Consider the following 21,089-nt stretch of genomic DNA (forward strand, 5'->3'; position numbering starts at 1 on the left):
GGAGCCTGTGCGCTGGTGGGGGAGAGGCCACAACAGTGAGAGGCCCGCGTACCGCAAAAAAAAAAAAAAAATTAAGTATTTTTGTCACTGATTTTGCATATAACCTATGCACATCCTCCTGTATACTTTAAATCATCTCTAGGTTTCTTATATACCCTAATACAATGCAAATTCTATGTAAATAGTTGCTGGTGTGTGGCAAATTCAAGTTTTGGATTTTGGAGCTTTTTGGAATTTTTTTTTTTTTTTTTTTTTAAATTTTTTGGCCATGCCGCATGGCCCGTGGGATCTTACTTCCCCGACCAGGGATTGAACCTGCGCCCCCTGCAGTGGAAGCACGAAGTCTTAACCACTAGACCGCCAGGGAAGTCCCTGTCATTGATTTTGAAATGCACCTAACGTCACCCTTCCCCTGTTGTTCCAGAAGACTCAAAAGTCAGAAACCCTCATCAGGCCTCGCGAGAAAGAAGCCTCTGTGTTGCTCTGTGGGGACACCCCTGTCTCATCCCTCCCCCGCTGGACACTGAGTGGCAGACAGAGCCTCTGTATTCTCAGGGGCTGGCACATGAGTGGTCAGTGCTTGCTGAAGAATGAACTGCACTGAATTACTTATCATGTGCTATTATGTTTTAAATTATAAAAAACAGGCCATTATAAAAGAGGAGAAATCTAGGTGTAACTCTAGGTTCCACGTTAGAAGAAAAGGTTATCCACTGTGTGAACTAGTCATACTTGATGACAGGCCCTGCTACTTTCTCCCCCTGCCCACTTCCTCCAAGAACAGGGTTTTCAAAGAAACCTTCCTAAGTGAGAGAAAGCTTAATCACAGCAGTGCTAATTATACAGGGAAATCAAGGAGAACACTCAGAGGGAAGCTTGTGTGACTCACTCAGCAGGGAAACCAGCTCCCTGTATACCTTTGGTACATTTACCTTTATTACATCAAAGAAAGTTTCCCCGTCATTCAGTGGAGGAGGGAAGGAGGAGAGGGTGTGGGCAGCTGCGTTTTCTCTAAGCTAAACCAACCTGTAATCTTAAGGGAGAGAATCTTAGGCATCAATAAAACACTACTTTAAACTCCCCAATTTCTCTTTCACTGAAGAATGAAAGCTTAAATATACTGTGACATGGTTTTAAATATAAACAGGAAATTTTATCACTGTCTTATATATGAACCACTCTTATGCGTGTCATAGTTAATAGAATACACATTCTTATGTGTATTATAGGTAAGCAGAACTGTGCTTCGATGATACAGTCAACCAAACAGTGACAAACATAAGCAAGAGGTAGATTCATAGTTTAGAAAGTACTCCATGTCATATCCCTCCCTCCCCAACAAACTCATAAGCTAAACTTCTGTTAAATAGAGTTATAGCCAATAAGAAGCATATCACCTGTCTAGGGGTTTTTAAACACAGAAAAACAAAAAATAGTTTCTGTTCAAGGATCCAAATTTAAGTCACATCAGTTGCTTCTATGAGATGCAAAGAAATGAGAACTTTTCATTCACTTGCAAAGGTCAAAGTTTTTCAAAAGAGAAAATTTTCATTCTCAACAAGGAAGAAACCCATGTAAATCCGGAAACCAAAACTGTGAATTTTCTTCATAATTAGAAAAGTTAATGTATGAATGATTTTAAGATACAAGAGTACTTACTATAAGCTGTTCTTCCTTTTCCCCAGTCTCTTTAATTATTATTTCAATCTCCTGATTCAATCCTTCCACACTATTCCGGAACCGGGAGCCTGTTGATTTGGTGATGGGAATTACTGGAATAAGTGCACTCTTTGGAACAGGAGCCTTAAGAAAAAGTGGTGGAGGCGGGAGAAGATACACTTAATACTACCTTTAAGTTCTCTAGATGGAAGCATACTTCCATTTGACATGGTTAACTCTAAAATAAATCAAAATAAAATTTATAGGCCTCACAAAAACTGTGAATAACCAAACCTGCTCCTTGGTATACATGAAATATAATTTAAAGCCAAAACCCCAGACAATCAAGGGAGAATTTCAGAAGTTTATTCACATCTGTGAGGGACTATAAAGGGTACAGAGATAAAGGAAAATACTAACAGAATGTTAACCTCAGATATTCCTTTATAACAGAGTTCAGGTTTCAGAACATAATTTTATAGTCCTCTAGTGCCATAATTATATATATTCCAGGAAATAAACAACAAACAGTAATTTATCAAAAAAAAAGAAAAAATATTTTGGTGGAAAAATAAAATCACTTCCAAAGTCCATACACAGTAGCAAGATTACAGAATAACTTCCCTGTGAAATTTATTTGTACTGTCATTGCAATGATATTAATATGTTTTGTTCCAAAGCCTATCTCTAATTTTTTTTTAAAAAATTTCCCACTGGCACAGTATTACTTTTGAAAAGAAATATCTGATTATATTACAGGATGTCACTTGGTTTCCTGACAAATACTCAAAATAAAATATGAAACAAGAATTGCGAGGTATCTGCCAAAGTTCATAGCAACAGTGTGCCAGAAGATCATCTTGTATTGTCCTGCTGTCTGGTAAAGAAATGTGATTAATCCATCCTTCATTTATGGAGGTTTCTTTGGAAAACCTCTCTCTAAGAGAAAAGTGGAGGCAAGGAAACAAAGGTAGTAACAGGGCCTCTAATCAGTTACCACTAGTTTCATTTGATAACCTTGTTGTCTGACACAGAACTTAATGTTAAACCTGTATTGCTCCTTTTTTATTCCTGCACACCTTTGTAATTAAAAAAGAGAGGGGGGGGGAGAGAGAAGCACAACACAAAAATCCTGGGAAACCAAAGCAAGACATTTGTTAGAAAAAAAGTCAAAGGGAAATCAAAGGGAAAGCTTCAATCTGGAGTGCTGAGGCAGCACTTCTTCATTGCTTAGTTATGTTGGGCCCCAGTCTCACCTTCCTCACGTGTAATATGAGAACACAGCACTCCACCTCAGAGAGTCGTTCTGAGAATGAAAGGAGAGGACAGGGGTGCAGTGCCTGGCCCAGAACGGATGGATCCTCAGTAAACAACAGCTACAATTTTTATTTTGTATTTTCCCTATTATGAATTTGTGTTTTCCCTATTTTATTCTTGTCTTTTCACAAATTTTTTCAAGTACCATTTATTTTCTTCTACATATGGAATCTTCTAACTTTCCCGCTTTTCAATCCTTCTGTTCCCCAGTCTTCTCCCCATACCCTCAAGCTTCTGATATTACTTATTTCCTTCTCACTTCCATCTCTTCTTTCTGTCCCATCTTCTAGTCTCAGTATCCACTATCAAAGGAAGGAATATGACAAATCTTAAGTTTAGATATTCTATAGGTGTATTATAGAGAAAATTTATATAATTAAATTTTTTTCAAGTCCACATCTTTGAGTCATTCTCTACATGGTAGATCTTTGGGGCTCTGATATACCATTTCCAAAATTGTTTGTTGAGGAAATCTTTGCCATGTCAATATGTCTATTCTCTTGGTCTACTTCCTTTTCTCTGAAAACTTGCCCTGCTTAGACGCCTTCAGATTCCATGAATGGTAACAACTCTCCACCCAACTTGGCAGGTGGCTAAAGCACAACAGCATCATAGATCAAGTACCGGTTGGAAAATAAAACCTGAACTCAATGACACTCTATACTTAACAAAATTTAAGTTTCACATAACCTCGCGTCAGCTAAACTATAAATTCCAAGTAACAAAGAGTGGCCTATAAGAACAATGAGATTTTTAAAAGGTGAATGGGAGAATTATTTTGCAAATTTACAAACAGAAAATCATGGGAGTAAAACTTGATTAAAACTATTCATATAGGTCTTCAAAGGTTTAGCTCTCATATTTCTTTTGATTCCCTCTTTCTTCAAATAAAAACATAAATACTGCTTATATGGGAAATGAATCTGAGAAAAAAAGAGTGGATATATGCATACATATAACTGATTCACTTGCTGTACACCTGAAACTAACACAACAGTATAAATCAACTATACTCCAATAAAAAATTTTAAAACACCAAAACACAAATACTATGTTCAGGGGAAAAAAAGCAACTAACTTCTCAGCATTTTCTGTTCTACCTATTGGAACAAAGTCTCATCTATCCCAAATATTTCACAAAAGTGGAGTTAAAGAACACTCTTCCTTTATCTCTGAAAGTTTATCTGACCAAAAGCCAATATATACATATGCAACACACACACATTTATATTTCACACACAAAAGAAGACTATTCTTCCAAAATGTCTAGAGTAAAAAGCTATACTTGGGTAGAGGAATCGCAGGTGATATATTTTTCTTTTAGATTATTTTTCTACAACCAACCTGAGAGGAGAAACTATGTCTTACTCATCTCCTTATTGCCACTGCCTAACAGAATCTAGAACAGACGTGATGCTTTATTCGACAAGGCTGGTGTTATGAATTGAACATCTGTATCCCCCTAAAATTCACATATTGAAGCCCTAACCCCCAATGTGGCTACATTTGGAGATGGGGGCTGTAAGGAAGTAATTAAGGTTAAATGAGGTCATAAGAATAGGGCCCTGATCCAACAGAATTGGTGTCCTTGTAAGAAAAGACACAGGAGAGCTCACTCACTTGTGCTCTTCTTCCTCTCCCCCTCCACACACATGCACCAAGGAAAGGCCATCTGAGCACATGAGAGGGCAGCCATCTGCAGCCCAAGGGGACATCTCACACCAGACACTAACCCTGCTGGCACCTTGATCTTGGACTTCCAGTCTCCAGAGCCATGAGAAAATTAATTTCTGTTGTTTAAGCCACTCGAGCTTATGGTATTTCGCTATGGTAGCCCATGCTGACTGATACACTCACCCTTAGTTTTATTCTTCATTTTTAGTTTTCAACAGTCTAAAGAGACTACTTAAACATAATCCTGAGATACAGTAGCTTGAGAGAACCTGAATATGGCCATAAAAACTTTACTCTGAGACACTATTTTTAAATGGCATTGTTTTCTTTATTGCAAAAGTAATAAGTACTCACTGAAGAAAAATAAATGGGACTGTTACTAATTTGATTAAACATCCTTCTGCCTAGCCCTTTTCTTCTGTGCATAGACACTTTTAACCAGAAATAGATTGTAACTTGTGCTTTGTAACTTATTTTTTTAATTCTTATTTCCCTAATTTTACTTCCCAATTCCCTAATTCCTATTTCCTTCTATGCTTTAAAACTCTTATTTACCAAATCATTTTTATAGCTGCATAGTATTTCATTGTATAAGTATGAAGAAGTCAGTGTGCTGTTATTGGCCAAACAGTTTCCAATTTTTCACTATTCAAAAAAAATACTGGCAATTCCCTGGTGGTCCGGTGGTTAGGACTCTGCGCTTTCACTGCCAACAGCTTGGGTTCAATCCCTGGTCAGGGAACTAAGATTTCGCAAGCCACGCGGCCCAGCCAAAAATAAAAAAAGAAAACAAAAAAATTCCTGCCATAAACATCCTCTTAGATGAGTACTTGCACACATATGTAAATACTTCCTTAGGATACAATCCTGGAAGGACTAATAGCTCAAAATGCAAGAAAAATTTTCAGGATTTTGATTCATATTGCCAAACTGAACAGCAAAATATTTTTACTCCTTACAATATCTGCACCTCCATGTTCATTACCACATTTATAATATTTACAATAACTATGACATGGAAACAACCTATGTCTGTTGATGAATGAATGGATAAAGAAAATGTGGTACACACATAAACGATGAAATATTATTCAGCCATAAAAGAAATCCTGCCATTTGCGACAACATGGATGGACCTTGAGAGCATTATGCTAAGTGAAATAAGTCAGACAAATACTGTATACTGTATGTTCTCACTTATATGAGGAATCTAAAAAAAACCACAAACTCAAAAAATAAATTAAAAAAATTTTTAAATAAAAATAAAAGTAAACCAAACTCATAGAAAGAGAAGTAGATTGGTGGTTGCCAGGGGCAGACGGGTGGAGGAAATGGGTAAAGACAGTTAAGAATACAAACTTCCAATTACAAGATGAATATGTTCTGGGGATCTAATGTACAGCATGGTAACTATAGTTAACAACACAGTATTATATACTTGGAAGTTGCTAAGAGAGTAGATCTTAAAAGTTCTCACCAGAAAAGAAAAAACAGGTAACTACATGAGGTGATGGGTGTCTTAACTAATCTTACTGTGGTAATAATTTCACAATATATACATATACCAAGTCATCACATTGTATATCTTAAATACACAATGTTATGTGTCAATTATATTTCTATAAAGCTGGGGAAAAAGGAAAAGAATGATACACGATTTCTTCAAAATTGCTTTTTAAAAAAATTTTGCCCTATGAACGACACTGTCAAAAGAATGAAATACTAATGCAGACTGGGAAAAAATATTTGTAACTCACATAGTCAACAAAGGACTTGTATTCAGAATATATAAAGATATCTCAAAACTCAGTAATTAGAAAACAAACAGCCTGATTTAAAAATGGGCAAAATATCTGAATGTACACTTCACCAAACATGATATACAGATGGCAAATAACCATATGAAAAGATGTTCACTAGGGTAATGCAAATTAATATCAAGATGCAATGTCACTACACATCTATTTCAATGGCTAAAATAAAAAATACTGACAATACCAAGTGCTGATGAGAAAGCAGAGCAAATGAGATTCTCAAACACTGCTGCTGGGAATGCACAATGGTACAACCATTCTGGAAAAGTTTTACAGTTTCTATTAAGTTCAAGATACAATTACTATATGAACAAGCAATCCCATTCCTGAGCATTTTCCCTAGAAAAATGAAAATTTATGTTTATGCAAAATTCTGCAAGGGAATGATTATAACAATTTTCTTCATAATCTCCAAAAACTCCTCAGCAATAAAAGGGAATAAACTATTGATATACACAACTTGGATAAATCACAAAGGCACTATTGCTGAGTAAAAGAAGACAGTCTCAAAAGATTACATACTGTACTATTCCATTCACAGGACATTCTCTACAAGATTTAACACTAGAGTGATGGAGAACAAATCAGTGATTACAGAGGTTAAGGAGGGGTGTGTGTGTATAAAGGGATAGCAGGAGGAAATCTGGGGTGAGTGGTGGTGATGGAATTATTCTCACACAATATCCTGTGTCACAGTATCCTGACTGTGGTAGATGGTTACATGAATCTATACATGTATTAAAATTCATGTAGCTGTATGACAACCCCCCAAAAAAGTCAATTTTACTATATGATAATTGACAAACAAAAGGAAAAGTTACTAGCTAACAGAATCATTCTGAATCATGCTCTTTCTGCCTAATATTGTCTCCTTAGGTCTCTGCCTAGAGAGAGCTATATGCTGATATGGATGAAAGGTGGGAAGAATATCTTTTAAAAAGCAGTCCACAAATGACTTAGGGACCCCCTCAAAAGTTAGGTATGTCCCTTTTAGGCGAGGTCAACTGAGTATTGACCAGCCCTGTCAGCTGCCTTTCAGACACCCTATTCTTCAATCCTTCCACCTTAGTGCTACAAAGCCAGTAATTTCCCTTGCTTCCCGAAAGCCTCATCAGCAATCCAGCACTGGTTCACCCTGTGACAGAACTGTGATAAGGACAGGACAGGAAGAGGAAGGCAAACGGCAAAGGCCACTACTCCGTTCCATTCTTGTAATAACTTGTATTCTCCACCCTCTGCCCTACTCTCATTCCAAGGTCTTCACTTTCCTACTTTTAACTTCAGTGAAATAATGCCTAAGAGAGTCACTGAGACTGGTTATTTCTCATCGGTCTTTGATATCACTAAGACCTGTCACTAACACCTTGAAGGGAAAAAAAAATTTTAAAAACCTATTCTCACCCTCGTTTCCTTAGCAACAGAAGTAAAATCCCAAAGTATAATCTAACAAAAGGCTTTAAAAAAAAAAACCCTCTCCAGTTAGATATGTACTTGCTGCAGGGATAAGAGTGGGAGAGTAAAGCTAAGAATATGTTTTGGTTCATGACGGGTCAAGGAAGGAGAGAAACCTTTCTTAAGGTAGTGGCAATAGAAAATAGAAAATAGTGAGGTGACAGGAAACTGATTTGGACTAAAGCACCTAGGGGTTAAAAGAAACCCACAGCTCACTAATTGCAGTGGAGGGCACATTAGAACATTTCTGTCAGGCAGTCATCCTTCCTGTGCCTGGACTCTTCCTGTGTCAGGAAACAATGAGGAGACAGGGAACTGGTACAGACTAAGTAAGAAAGATCTCAGGAGTTATTAGTATATATACTAGAAATAGAACTTTTACTTTATTTTTTATACTGAGTGAAAGGTACTAAATTCTAAACTTAATTTTCTCTCCTAAATGTCACAAAACAACATAAATAATGGCTTGCTCTGGATGCCATTTTCAGGCTGCACTTGGTTTATAACTGCTAAAGTTATAGAAATGAGGAAGGAGAAGACTAGAAGGGGAAGATGACCTGTCAAGGTTTCCGCAAAATGCTGACCATCCTGGATTTTAGAATCATAAAGATCTGTTAGTAAGCTTGCTAAGAACAGAAGGCTTAAGTTTCCTGGGTGTCATGTTGAGAAATGCACATAAGAGGAACCCACCAGTGTAGTAACTAACTGTACATCTTGTTATTGCCTTTCCAGGCAGCTACAGAAGTCATAACCTACTCAATTGGTAAGAAGATTTTCTCAAATGTAATCTAAATAGCAGCAAGTATTTATCAACAGTTTAACCTATTTAAGGCAAAAGAAAGGAAGGAAGGAAAAGAAAGAAAGAAAGAAAATGGCCACTTCCCTAAGGTCAACACACCATTTTAGATAAATAAAGCAAATGTTCAACTGTAATTCATTTAACTAGCAAATAGCTATATGATTAGAAGAAAAAAAATCTACCCAAGCTGCCAGGGAAAGATTTCCTCATTAAGCATACTGTTATTGTTCCAGAAATAAAAGATAATAATAGGCCTTTGATTGTACTCCTTACATAAACTATATTCTAAAATACCTAAAAATAACAAAAATGACTATACTTTAACTTTTATGCTTCATTTCAAGGGCTCTTAAGGAATTTTATGTGTGTGTATATAATTTATTTTTCCCATATCCACACAGCTTTCTGTAATAAAATCTACATTTCTAAATATAAATCAGTATATGCAAATATAAGTGGGTTATCATATTAACTGAGAGGTCATCCTTAGATAGATCTGAAAGGTTAAAAATCCTTCAATGTACTAAGGCAAAATCTACCTCCTAAGATCTATCCTTTGGAAACAACAAGGATCTCCTATTTTCTCAATTTTTGATTCTTTCTCCGCAAATCAGAATGTTTTCCATTCAATTAAGATTTCAATTAGGTGAATCACTGTTTTAAAGTTTTTTTTCTACTTACATTCTCCATATATCTATATACATTACAGCTTAAAGATCAAATTCTGCATCAAAGCTGAGAAGTAACCAACAAAGAAAGAACCCCAAGAGAAGGGTTGGCTAATCCTGAATCTTCATTTGAGGTCCATCTACATTATAACTTAAGTATCTGTTTCAAAGTGTGGGGATAAGACTGTGGTATGACACAGAGAGTCAGGAAAGATGGGAAGAACACCTACTGAAGCAGTAGCTGAGCAGGAAAAAGAAATATACAGTTAAATTTTCAAAGGAAGAAAAATGTGCCTTGATAGGGAAGTAGGATGGAAAAAGGTCTGTTCAGCAATTCAACAGAGATCTATGAGAGAAATATGAGCCAGAAACCCTAATATAACAACAGGGAGGTCAAAACTGATGTTTAGAATGGTTTTTAAAAAATTAGAAAGCACTGGAAAAAAAGCTTTCCAATCTTAAGGGCTTTTGTAGAGGGCCTCCATGTGGCCTTGATTCTTCCTGTCCTGTCAGCATTACTTTATTTCTGTCCTCCAGCAATCACTGTCCTTTCATGATATCCCCCTCTTAGCTCTTCTAAGCTACAACTATACTCCACAGCTGAAGCACCTACTCTTGATTTCTAAGTAGCAAAATCTTAAAACTTTCAAGAACAGCAATCATGTCCTGGACTGGCATACAAAGATTTTATTGCAGAGCAGCAATTTTCTCTTTAAAGTGCAACGGCCCTCTCACTTCTCAGATGAAAATAGGTTTTTATCCCTTTCTACCTCACTATCCCTCTGCTCTCAAACCCTCCTAAGCTACGACAAAACTACAGTGTCCCAGCCCAGATAAAGAAATAAGAAAATCCTATGGGAGGGCTTTCTTTCTTTTTTTTTTTTTCTTCTTCTTGCGTTATGCGGGCCTCTCACTGTTGTGGCCTCTCCTGTTGCGGAGCTCCGGACGCGCAGGCTCAGCGGCCATGGCTCACGGGACCAGCCGCTCCGCGGCATGTGGGATCCTCCCGAAACGGGGCATGAACCCGCGTCCCCTGCATCGGCAGGCGGACTCTCCAGCACTGCGCCACCAGGGAAGCCCTGGGAGGGCTTTCTTGCTTGAGGCTATAACAACCAGAAACACCTGCATGATTTTTAAATTCTCACTCCTAAATTAGTTTAAGCAACTGTGAAGATGCTGCATCTCCTGCTCCTCTGTTACTAATATCTGACTCTAATCATCAATCAAACAATCCTGAAATGTATTAGTTACATCTTCTAATGAGAATATTTCTTGAAATACTCCTTAAAAACATGATACCGTAAGTATCCGAGGGCTCTGTCAATTTTGGAAACCACTGACATGTGAAAAGATTCTCTCTCCTAAAAAACTTGGCAGCACTTATTCTTCATAACAAATAGTTCCCCACCCCCTAAGTTTCCAGGGAAAGAACCACTCAAAAAGGTATGTGAGAATTCTTTTCTAACTGCAAAAATCCATTGTAAGCCCAAGAAAAAGATCTTTTGTTAACCAGTGGTTATAGACTACGAGCTATCAGCAGAGCAATACTGTCCTTGATCATTAAAGGGATACTAAAGGAATTTCCCAATAATCTTCTCCAAAAAAAAAAAACCCTCCAAACCAAAAAACTGTAATAACTTGGGAAGGCTATGAAGAGAAAAGTTAAAGAGCCCCCCCAGATATTCAAACTTCTTAACCAAATAATGGAAAATGTACCCCTAGGAAAGTATAAATATATAAAAAGCTTTAAGCACACAGGAACTGGACCCAACTAAATAGCCAAAATTAGGGAAATGCTCTACAGAATCTGAAACATTAAAAATGTTCCTGAAGCATCTGTAATAACAAACATTTTTCCACATTAAGTAAAATTTTTTAAATATATAAAGTCTAACATATGGTAGGATCTCAACAAGGAATGAGAAAGGAAAAAGAAGAAAAAATGTAAGGAATAGCTGTCTTTAAAGAGACTCTGGATGATCTTTTTCCTATTTGATTTAAAAAAAAATAACAGCTTGACTGAGACAATCTTTTTATTTGACTTTTTTAGTTTCTAAAATTTTTGTAATAAGCATGTAAATATTTTTATGATAATAAAAGCTTTAGAAAATAACTTCCAATATGAAATTGGCAGAGAAGCCTAGTGAAAAATCCAACTGGAAGCAACCTAAGATCTACTGAGCAGTTATTATGGGTCAAGAATTGCATTAACTGTTTTATAACATTCTATCGCATTTAATCCTCAGTATAACACACTAACAGGTAATACTATAACGCAGAGAGAACCCGAGGAACTTCATACAGCCAACAAGAAGCAGGATCCAGATCTAAACTAAACAGTCTGATCTCAGGGCACCTGTGCTCATCCTCTAGCTACATGATCTCCCAGGTTACTTTTGGGTTCTGTGTTAGCATCTAATCTATTATTTCCAGACAATTATATTTGTATTTTATCTACTTATTTTTTATGTTGGTTGGTAGATTTTTTTGCAGCAGCTTATTGAAAAATAATTCACAATACCATACAACTTACTCGTTTAAAGTGTACAACTTTTGCTTCTGAATGGTTATTGAACAGAGTTGTACAACCATCACCACAATTGATCTTAGAATCACACCAAAAATAAGTCCCTCACCCATTAGCAGTCACTCTCTATTTCCCCCCAACTTTCCCAGCTCCAGGCAACCACCAATCTACAACCTGTCTCTATGGGTTTGCTTATTCTGGACATTTCATGTAAGTGAAAGCATATAATATGTGTTCTTTTGTGTCTGGCTTCTTTCATTTAGCATAATGCTTTCAAAGTTCACCCATATGGTAGCATGTACCAGTACTCCATTTCTTTTTATGACTGAATAATATTCCATTGTATGGATATACTGCATTTTATTTTATTTTATTTTATTATTATTATTATTTTTTGCGGTACACGGGCCTCTCACTGTTGTGGCCTCTCCCGTTGCGGAGCACAGGCTCCGGACGCGCAGGCTCAGGGGCCAGGGCTTACGGGCCCAGCCGCTCCGCCGCACGTGGAATCTTCCCGGACCAGGGCACGAACCCGTGTCCCCTGCATCAGCAGGCGGACTCTCAACCACTGCGCCACCAGGGAAGCCCTACTGTATTTTATTTATCCATTCATTGGTTGATGGACATTTGGGTTGTTTCCAAATTTTGGCTACTGTGAGACACGCTGCTATGAACATTTGTGTCCAAGTTTTTATGTAAACGTATGTTTTCAATTCTCTTGGGTACATACCTTGGAGAGCAAGTGCTGGGTTATACAGTAACTCTATGTTTATTTAGCCTTTTGAGGAACTGCCAGGATGTTTTCCAAAATGGCTGCACCATTTTACATTCCTATCAGCAATATATAAGGGCTCCAATTTCTCCACATCCTTACTAACACTTGTTATCTGTCTTTTTAGTTTTAGCTGTCCTAGTGGGTATGAAAGAGTATCTCACTGGAATGTGTATGCATTTCCTTATTGACAAATAATGCTAAGTTACCTTTTTCACATACTTATTGGCTATCTGTATATCTTCCCTGGAGAACTCTCTGTTTAGATCCTTTGCCCATTTTTAAATTGGGCTGTTTGTCTTTTCATTATTGAGTTGCAAGAGTTCTTTATATATTTTAGATACAAGTGCTTTATCAGATATATGATTTATATATATTTTTGCCTATTTTGTGGAATGTCTTTTCACTTTTTTGATGGTGTCCTTTGAAGCACAAAAGTTTTCAATTTTGATAAAGTCCAATTTATGTACTTTTTCTATTGTTACTCGTGCTTTTGGTGTCATATCTAACAAACCATTGCCTAATCCTATGTCACATTTATGCCTATGTTTTCATCTAAGAGCTTTTAGTTTTAGCTCTTATATTTAGGTCTTTGACCATTTTGAGTTACTTTTGTACATGATGTGAGGAAAGTAGATATATTTTTTAAATCATGTTTTAAAGGCTAGAATTGGCCTTATCTTTTACTCCTATGTCTCCATCATTCCCATCTCATCAACCATCAGCTAACAAAGTTTAAAAACTCAGACTCTGAAGTCAAAATGCCTATATTAGAATCCCAGTTCTGTCTCATATGACCTTGAACAAGATACTTGATCTCTCTGTGCCTTAATTCCTTGCCTGTAAATTGGGGATAATAACAATCGCCACCTCAAAGATGAGGATTAAATGCTAATAATACATACAAAAGCTGAGTAGAGTGCTTCCCATATTGTAAGCACTTAATAGACTTCAATTATTAATTATTAGTTTCTAAATATCACTCAGGTTTGTCCACTCTCTCCAGCTCCACAATTTCTACCTTACTTTAGTTCACCATCATTTCTTACGTGGATTATAAATCTATTCTCAAATGGTCTCCTACCTCTAATCTTGTCCTCTTGCAAATTCATTCTCTACTCTGAACCCATAATGATCATGACAAAATGTGTATCTGATCACCTATCAACCCCCTGAATTGTAGAAAATAGCTCTCTGGTGCCTCAAGGACAAAGTCCAAATTTCTTAACAACTGAGACATGAAGACTTTCAGATCTGGCTACTATTTACCTCTCTAGCCTAATCTCTTACTACCACCCCTACCTGAAGCCATGATTTCTTCCACGTCCAGAAAACTGGCTAAATTCTACTTATCCTTCAGGGACCACTTAGACACCATTTTCTCTAGAAGTCTTTCTAGATGGCTCATGGCCAGTCCAAGGATAAATATCCCTTCTATAGCACTCTGAACACTCCCTGATCAACACACTCAATACACTGTGTAAAAATTAACTGTTTACTTATATCTATTGGAGACTTGGTGGGGGGAAAGCCCCAATATTTCATTTATCACTGCATCCCCTAATGAGTACTACAGTACGAGTTATATGGCAACATTTAATAAATGTTACATGGATGGAGGAATAGCCTCAAAGCATACGTATCTCAAATTGGTACTTTCTCCACTAGAGAGAGAACCCACTAAACAAAGCCACACCCATGACTTACTGAATGATATTTTCATGTTCACAGTCTCAAAGTTTCAATTAAATATGAATACTACTACCATAGCTATCATGATGCACATGTGCCTGATCTCTGATTGGCTATTAACACTAAAGCAAGTCAAGTAGTCAAAATGTTTGTTGTGTCAAGTGTACAAAAGTCAAGCTACATGAATTTATTTTTCAAGTTACTATATTTTCTAGTCCTCACTTTCTCCACAGAGACATTTTAGAATTAGACAAAAATGAAGTTCATGCAAACTTCAATAATCTTTATGAAGCAAATTCAACTTGCAACGGAAAAAACGAAGAAAATTTTGGATAATGTTATTGCTTTAATTGCTAATTTTAATGCAAGTTTAAAAAAATCACTTCAGAAAGTTATAAACTGCTAAAACCCATCACTTAATTCAATAAAACTCAATCTTAACCTCTATTCTACTTGGAGTAAAAATATGGATTGGAAATAAGAATTGGACTTATCTCTTAGAAACACATCTAAATTATTTATGGATGAATTAAAGAGGAAGTGGAAGGTTGGCAAATTCACCTGTAAAACCATGTGGGTCTGTAGCCTTTGAGAGTGAGCGGAATAATTAGTATTCCAACTTTGACAATTATTAATCTATTCAAACTTTTCGTTTCTTGTTTTGTCAATTTTGCATTTTCTATTTCTCCAAATATAAATGCAGTTTGTCTAGGTTTTTAAATGTGTTAACGTATATTCATACGTTATAACTAAAAATGCCTTATATATGGAAAAAAGCTATCAGAAACTACAATCAAACTATAAATTTGTGGAATCAAATTTGACCAATGGGGCTTCCCTCGTGGCGCAGTGGTTGAGAGTCCGCCTGCCAATGCAGGGGGCATGGGTTCATGCCTCGGTCCAGGAAGATCCCACATGCCGTGGAGCGGCTGGGCCCGTGAGCCATGGCCGCTGAGCCTGTGCTCCGCAACGGGAGAGGCCACAACAGGGAGAGGCCTGCGGACCGAAAAAAAAAAAAAAAAAAAAAAAAAAAAAAAAAAAATTGACCCATGCATCAATATTCTAGGACACAATTAATTTGAAAAAAATATGTACCTCTACCCATACCTTCTCTTGAAAACAATCCACATACACTTGACAATCATCAGAAGCTATCAACCTGAAAGTGGAGCTGGCAAACTATTTCTTGCTCTCTCCTTGCTAAGGGACCTCATCTAATTTCAATTCAGTTTAAGAGAAATGCTCTGTGAGTGAGCCATCAGGAGTAGTTCATAGAGTTCAATTAAAGAATCAAAGCAGTTAAAGATTTTCCCTACTAAAAGACTTTATGCTCCAGGTATCATTATTATCCTCTATCTTCACATGAGGAAACTGAGACTTAGAACAGGTTACTTATCCAGGGTCTGATTCCACAGCCAATGATTATGTCTATTACTCTGCCTCCAATATATTAAACTGATAAAGACGAAAATATAGTAAACCAAAATACGTAACTAACTATAATTCCTAGAAGTCATATCACAGATCACTAAAGGAAAATATCATCTTGTCAACTTAATATTCTGTTTTTTTTTTTTAAATGAAGGCTGTGATTCAGTATTTAATCACTATTTCATATATAGTTTTAGACATTTTTATCCTGAACAGTTACCTATGAAATAATGTATCACCAGGAAAACAACAAATCCCTCGTCTGGATTTTATGGTATCTGTGCTCCTACCTGACACTGGTTAATAGCTGCATGGTTGCCATGGAATGGAGACTGTCTTTCTTTATCTCGATGATGCCGACTGCTGTGTTTACTTCTCTGCAACTGCTGGCGTAATTTTGCAATCTGAAAAAGGGAAAAATAACAAGTATGTCAGAGTGTTTTCCACATTACATAAAACATACCCATGCTTAATAAGAACCAGTAAAATTCAGCCTTAATAAAGCTCTTGAGTTTTTAAACCATCCCACAAAAATCTGATTTATTGTAAAAAAATTTATATATATCTATATATACACATATATATATATACACACACATCTGTATATGCATAAATGTATATCTTTCTTTCAAAGAAAAAATTATGTTCCAACACTATTCTGAGCCTTTAAGCTTCCCAAGTACTAAACAAATGAAATTTTTAGCATTTGGAATAAATTATATTATACATTATAGCTTTCACAAAGAATTCAAAAATAATGATAAGTATTCTCTCATTTTACTTACGAGTCACATTTTATTTAGAATTAGATTTCTTTAACAAACACCTAACCTTCAACAGCTCCAAAAAGTAAACAGTATTATTTAAAAACCAACTCAAGCTCCCCAGGCTCTGGGAGGTTCCCGGAGATGTGCTGTCCACTGAGCATAATTAAATTATGAATAAACATAATAAACATCAGCTCTGTTAAAAAAAATCAACTCAAGCCATGAAATGCATTCAGATACAATCTGTAAATAACAAATACAATTTCAATCAATATCCTATATTATTCTTTGACTGAATTTTTCTGTTTTATTGCTACATTATGTATAAAATGCAAATGTCCTAATTATAGGCACAAAAAATGTTCATCATAGCATAGGGCCATTATCAACTTGGTTATACTGGGTTACTGAAATTCAGAAATACTACCACTGTATACAGAAATAGTAAGTGTGAATTTGTTGTATCACTGCAATCTTATACATTTGATATTTATATTAACAGCTATGGACTCTCATTAAAAATAAAGAAAAACATATAATAAAGTAACTTATGCATACATTTCCCCACTCAAATCTTTATTCAACATAATAACTGTTTTTCTGTTATTTCTCAAGTAAACAAAACCACCAAAAAAAAAACAAAAAAAAAAAATTAAAAAACAATGGAAATTGACAAATCTTTGCTGCTCAAAACTTCAAGGAACTAGTCAACGAAGGGATCAAATTTCCACACCCACTTCCTTGGAACCATTTCTCTGACCTCCTTAAGTTGATCAGTGCTGCCCCACGACGCTGAACGCTTGTGAGACCCTTTCTTCTTTTCAGAGTACTCTTCAGCCCATGCAGTCTCTGTCTATAATGGGAAAAAGAAGGAAGAGGTTTTAATAAAATAATTAATCATTTAACAATAATGAATGCCACATTTGCGACAACACAGACGGACCTTGAGAGTATTATGCTAAATGAAGTCAGACAGAGAAAGACAAATACTATACGATCTCACATGTGGAATCTAAACAAACAAACAAACAAACAAACTCATAGAAAAAGAAATAAGATTTGTGGTTACCAGAGCTGGGGGTCAGCAGAGGAGGAATAGGATGAAGGTGGTCAAAAGGTACAAACTTCCATTGAAAGATAAATAAGTACTGGGGATGTAATGTACAACCCAATAGCTATAGTTAACACTTGCTGTATCGTACATCTGAAAGTAGCTAAGAGAGTAGATCCTAAAAGTTCTCATCACAAGAAAAAAAAAAGTTTTTTGGTAACTCTATGAGGTGATGGATGTTAAGTAAGCTTACTGTGGTGATCATTTTGCAATATATGTATGTCAAGTCATTATGCTGCATACCTTAAACTTATATAGTGCTATATATCAGTTATACCTCAATAAACCTGAGAACATTTTCCCTTTCTAAAAAAGAAGGTATACCATACTTTTCTATTACAAAATACATTCCTATTACAGAAAAATTAGATATTAGAAAATATTTTAAATAATACAAATTACCCATAATTTTTAGTATCAGTTACTTAATTGCAATATTTTAGCCTATTTCTTTCAATTCTCTAATAAAAATTAGTTGTTTTTTTTTTGTTTTTGCTGTACGCAGGCCTCTCACTGCTGTGGCCTCTCCCGTTGCGGAGCACAGGCTCCGGACGCGCAGGCTCAGCGGCCATGGCTCACGGGCCCAGCCGCTCCACCGCATGTGGGATCTTCCCGGACCAGGGCACGAACCCGTGTCCCCTGCATCAGCAGGCGGACTCTCAACCACTGCGCCACCAGGGAAGCCCAAAAAATTAGTTATTATTATATAATTATAAGCATAGCAGTTTTTGAACAAATGCATACTAATAATAGCTAACATTCCTGTGATCTTACTATGTGCTAGGCACTGTGCTTTATGAAAGGTCTTCGCTGTATTATCTGATTTAACACATACAAAAAGTTCTACAAGTTCTGCAGATAAAGAAGTTGTGACAATGAGAGGTTAGATAAGTTGCCTAAGGTCTCACAGCTGGGAAGTGGCAAAGCCAAAGAAATAAACCTAAGACTCCAGAGTTTATAATCTTAACCTCTAAATTTCGTCCTTTCTTGCTTTAAATATCTGCAGAGTACAGCCTCAAAAATGTTAAATTCTTAGTGGTTACACAAAATCCAGAACTTAAAAACATTGTATCAGAAAAAAAATATTATTCTTGGCATATGAAAATATGCTCAAACTCACCCCATAATAAGAGAAATGCAAGTTAAAACTTCACTGAGACTGGGCAATTTGATCACATATACCCTCCTCCATTGTTGGTGGAATGTAAAATTAGTACAGCCTTTATGGAAGGTGATTTTGCAACTGCTGTCAAAGTTACAAATGCACATACTGTTTGACACAACCACCCATATTTTGGTAATTTATACTGCAGATGTACAAATTTACACCTTTATGTACAAAATGACATATATTATTCCCTATAGCACTGTTTTTATACAAGATTAGAAAATGTAAATAGAGGATTGGCCAAATAAATTATGGCTTATCTTTACAACAGAATAATACACAGCTATAAAAATGGATAAGGAAATCTACACTGTACTAATACAAAATAATCTCCATGAGATACTGTTAAATGAAAAACTAAAGGCTCGGACTTCCCAGGTGGCACAGTGGTTAAGAATCCGTCTGCCAATACAGGGGACACGGGTTTGAGCCCTGGTCTGGAAAGATCCCACATGCTGTGGAGCAACTAAGCCCGTGTGCCACAACTACTAAGCCTGCGCTCTAGAGACCATGAGCCACAACTACTGAGCCCGCGTGCCACAACTACTGAAGCCCACGCACCTAGAGCCCGTGCTCTGCAACAGGAGACACCACCGCAATGAGAAGCCTGTGCACCCCAACCAAGAGTAGCCCCTGCTAGCTGCAACTAGAGAAAGCCTGCGCACAGCAACGAAGACCCAACACAGCAAAAAATACGTGTAAATGTAAATAAATAAAATTTTTAAATACTATTAAAAAAAAGAAAGAAAAACTCAAGGCTCGGTACAGTATGTATAGCAACTACCTTTATATATAGGAGTGCTAAAAAGAATATACACACGTGTAAAGTACATCTGGAAGAATATACATGGTAACAAAAGAATCTGATATCAGTGGCTGCCTCATGGGAAGAAGATACCTCTCAAATTTTATACTCTTATGAATGAATGTATAGCCTATTCAAAACAATACCTCTTTATATATAAGATGGAAAAAAACTTTTAAGGGGAAATTTTTCTATATGGATAGAATGGTGTCCTTAAGTGAAAACAAAGTTGCAGAAGAACATATACAATACGCTATCTTGTGTTTAAGGAAAAAAAAATCATCTTTCTGGGGGGCAACCTCCAGGGAAATAACTGATTTAGGCAAGGATCATCAATGGACATTAAAACCATTAAGTGAAAGGTACTAGGGAACACGATATTCACGTAATGCAAAAAAGTATTCTACAGTTACTTGCTAATTCAAAAAGAATAAAGTATCTCCTTTACAAATGTATAGTATAATTCATAAAATAACAATGTTTTTAAGACCAAAAGAAAGTATGAGATGAACTGTGCTAAATTAAAAGGAAGTGGGCTTCCTGGTGGCACGGTGGTTAAGAATCCGCCTGCCAATGCAGGGGACATGGGTTCCAGCCCTGGTCTGGGAAGATCCCTCATGCTGCGGAGCAACTAAGCCCGTGCTCCACAACTACTGAGCCTGCACTCTAGAGCCTATGAGCCACAACTACTGAGCCTGCGTGCCACAACTACTGAAGCCCACACGCCTAGAGCCCGTGCTCCACAACAAGAGAAGCCACCACAATGAGAAGCCCGCTCACCACAATGAAGAGTAGCCCCCACTCACTGCAACTAGAGAAAGCCCATGCACAGCAATGAAGACCCAATGCAGCTAAAAATAAATAAAATTAATTAATTAATTAAAAGGAACTAAGAGAAAGCAAGTACAATGCATGAATCTCAGACTGGATCCTGGTGAAAGGAAGGAAGGAAGGAAGGGATCTTGGGTAAACTTTAACATGAACTGGATTTGGGTGTTACATGATATTATGTAATTATTAATTTTCCTAGGTAAGCTAATGCTACTGTGATTATATAGGAAATATCCTTATTCTTAGAAGATATATGCTGAAAGATTTGGGGATAAAGTGTCATGACATCTGCAACACACTTTCAGAAAGCAGAGAAACACACACATAAAAATAACAGATCGGTAAAGCAAATATGGCTATGTTTAAAACTGTTGAATCTAAAGACAGCTGTCATACCCTTCCAATTTTTTGGTATGTTGAACATTTAATTAGTAAAAAGTTAAAACGGGGGAAAAAACCCAGAATCTTAAGTCATATCAATTGACGTTTTATAAAATCCACTTAGGACAATTCCATAAAGAAATAATTCTATCAAAAAGTATTAGACCTTTAATCCACTTTGAGTTTTTGTGTATGGAGTTAGAGAACATTACAATTTCATT

General features: G+C 36.5%; 1 protein-coding gene across 1 annotated transcript in view; it reads right to left on the reverse strand.

Moving 5' to 3' along the window:
- The window catches only part of FAM117B (family with sequence similarity 117 member B), an 89,041-nt gene that overhangs the window by 9,687 nt on the left and 58,265 nt on the right, over positions 1-21,089 (reverse strand). The window contains exons 3-5 of the mRNA XM_007469178.1: positions 17,333-17,425; positions 16,096-16,209; positions 1,660-1,803 (exon numbers count right to left, since the gene is read on the reverse strand). Of these exons, the coding sequence (XP_007469240.1) occupies positions 1,660-1,803; positions 16,096-16,209; positions 17,333-17,425 (351 nt within the window). The remainder of the gene's footprint in view (positions 1-1,659; positions 1,804-16,095; positions 16,210-17,332; positions 17,426-21,089) is intronic.

Source organism: Lipotes vexillifer, unplaced genomic scaffold, assembly GCF_000442215.2.
Source record: "Lipotes vexillifer unplaced genomic scaffold, Lipotes_vexillifer_v1.1 scaffold259, whole genome shotgun sequence".
Classification (NCBI taxonomy): Eukaryota; Metazoa; Chordata; class Mammalia; order Artiodactyla; family Lipotidae; genus Lipotes; species Lipotes vexillifer.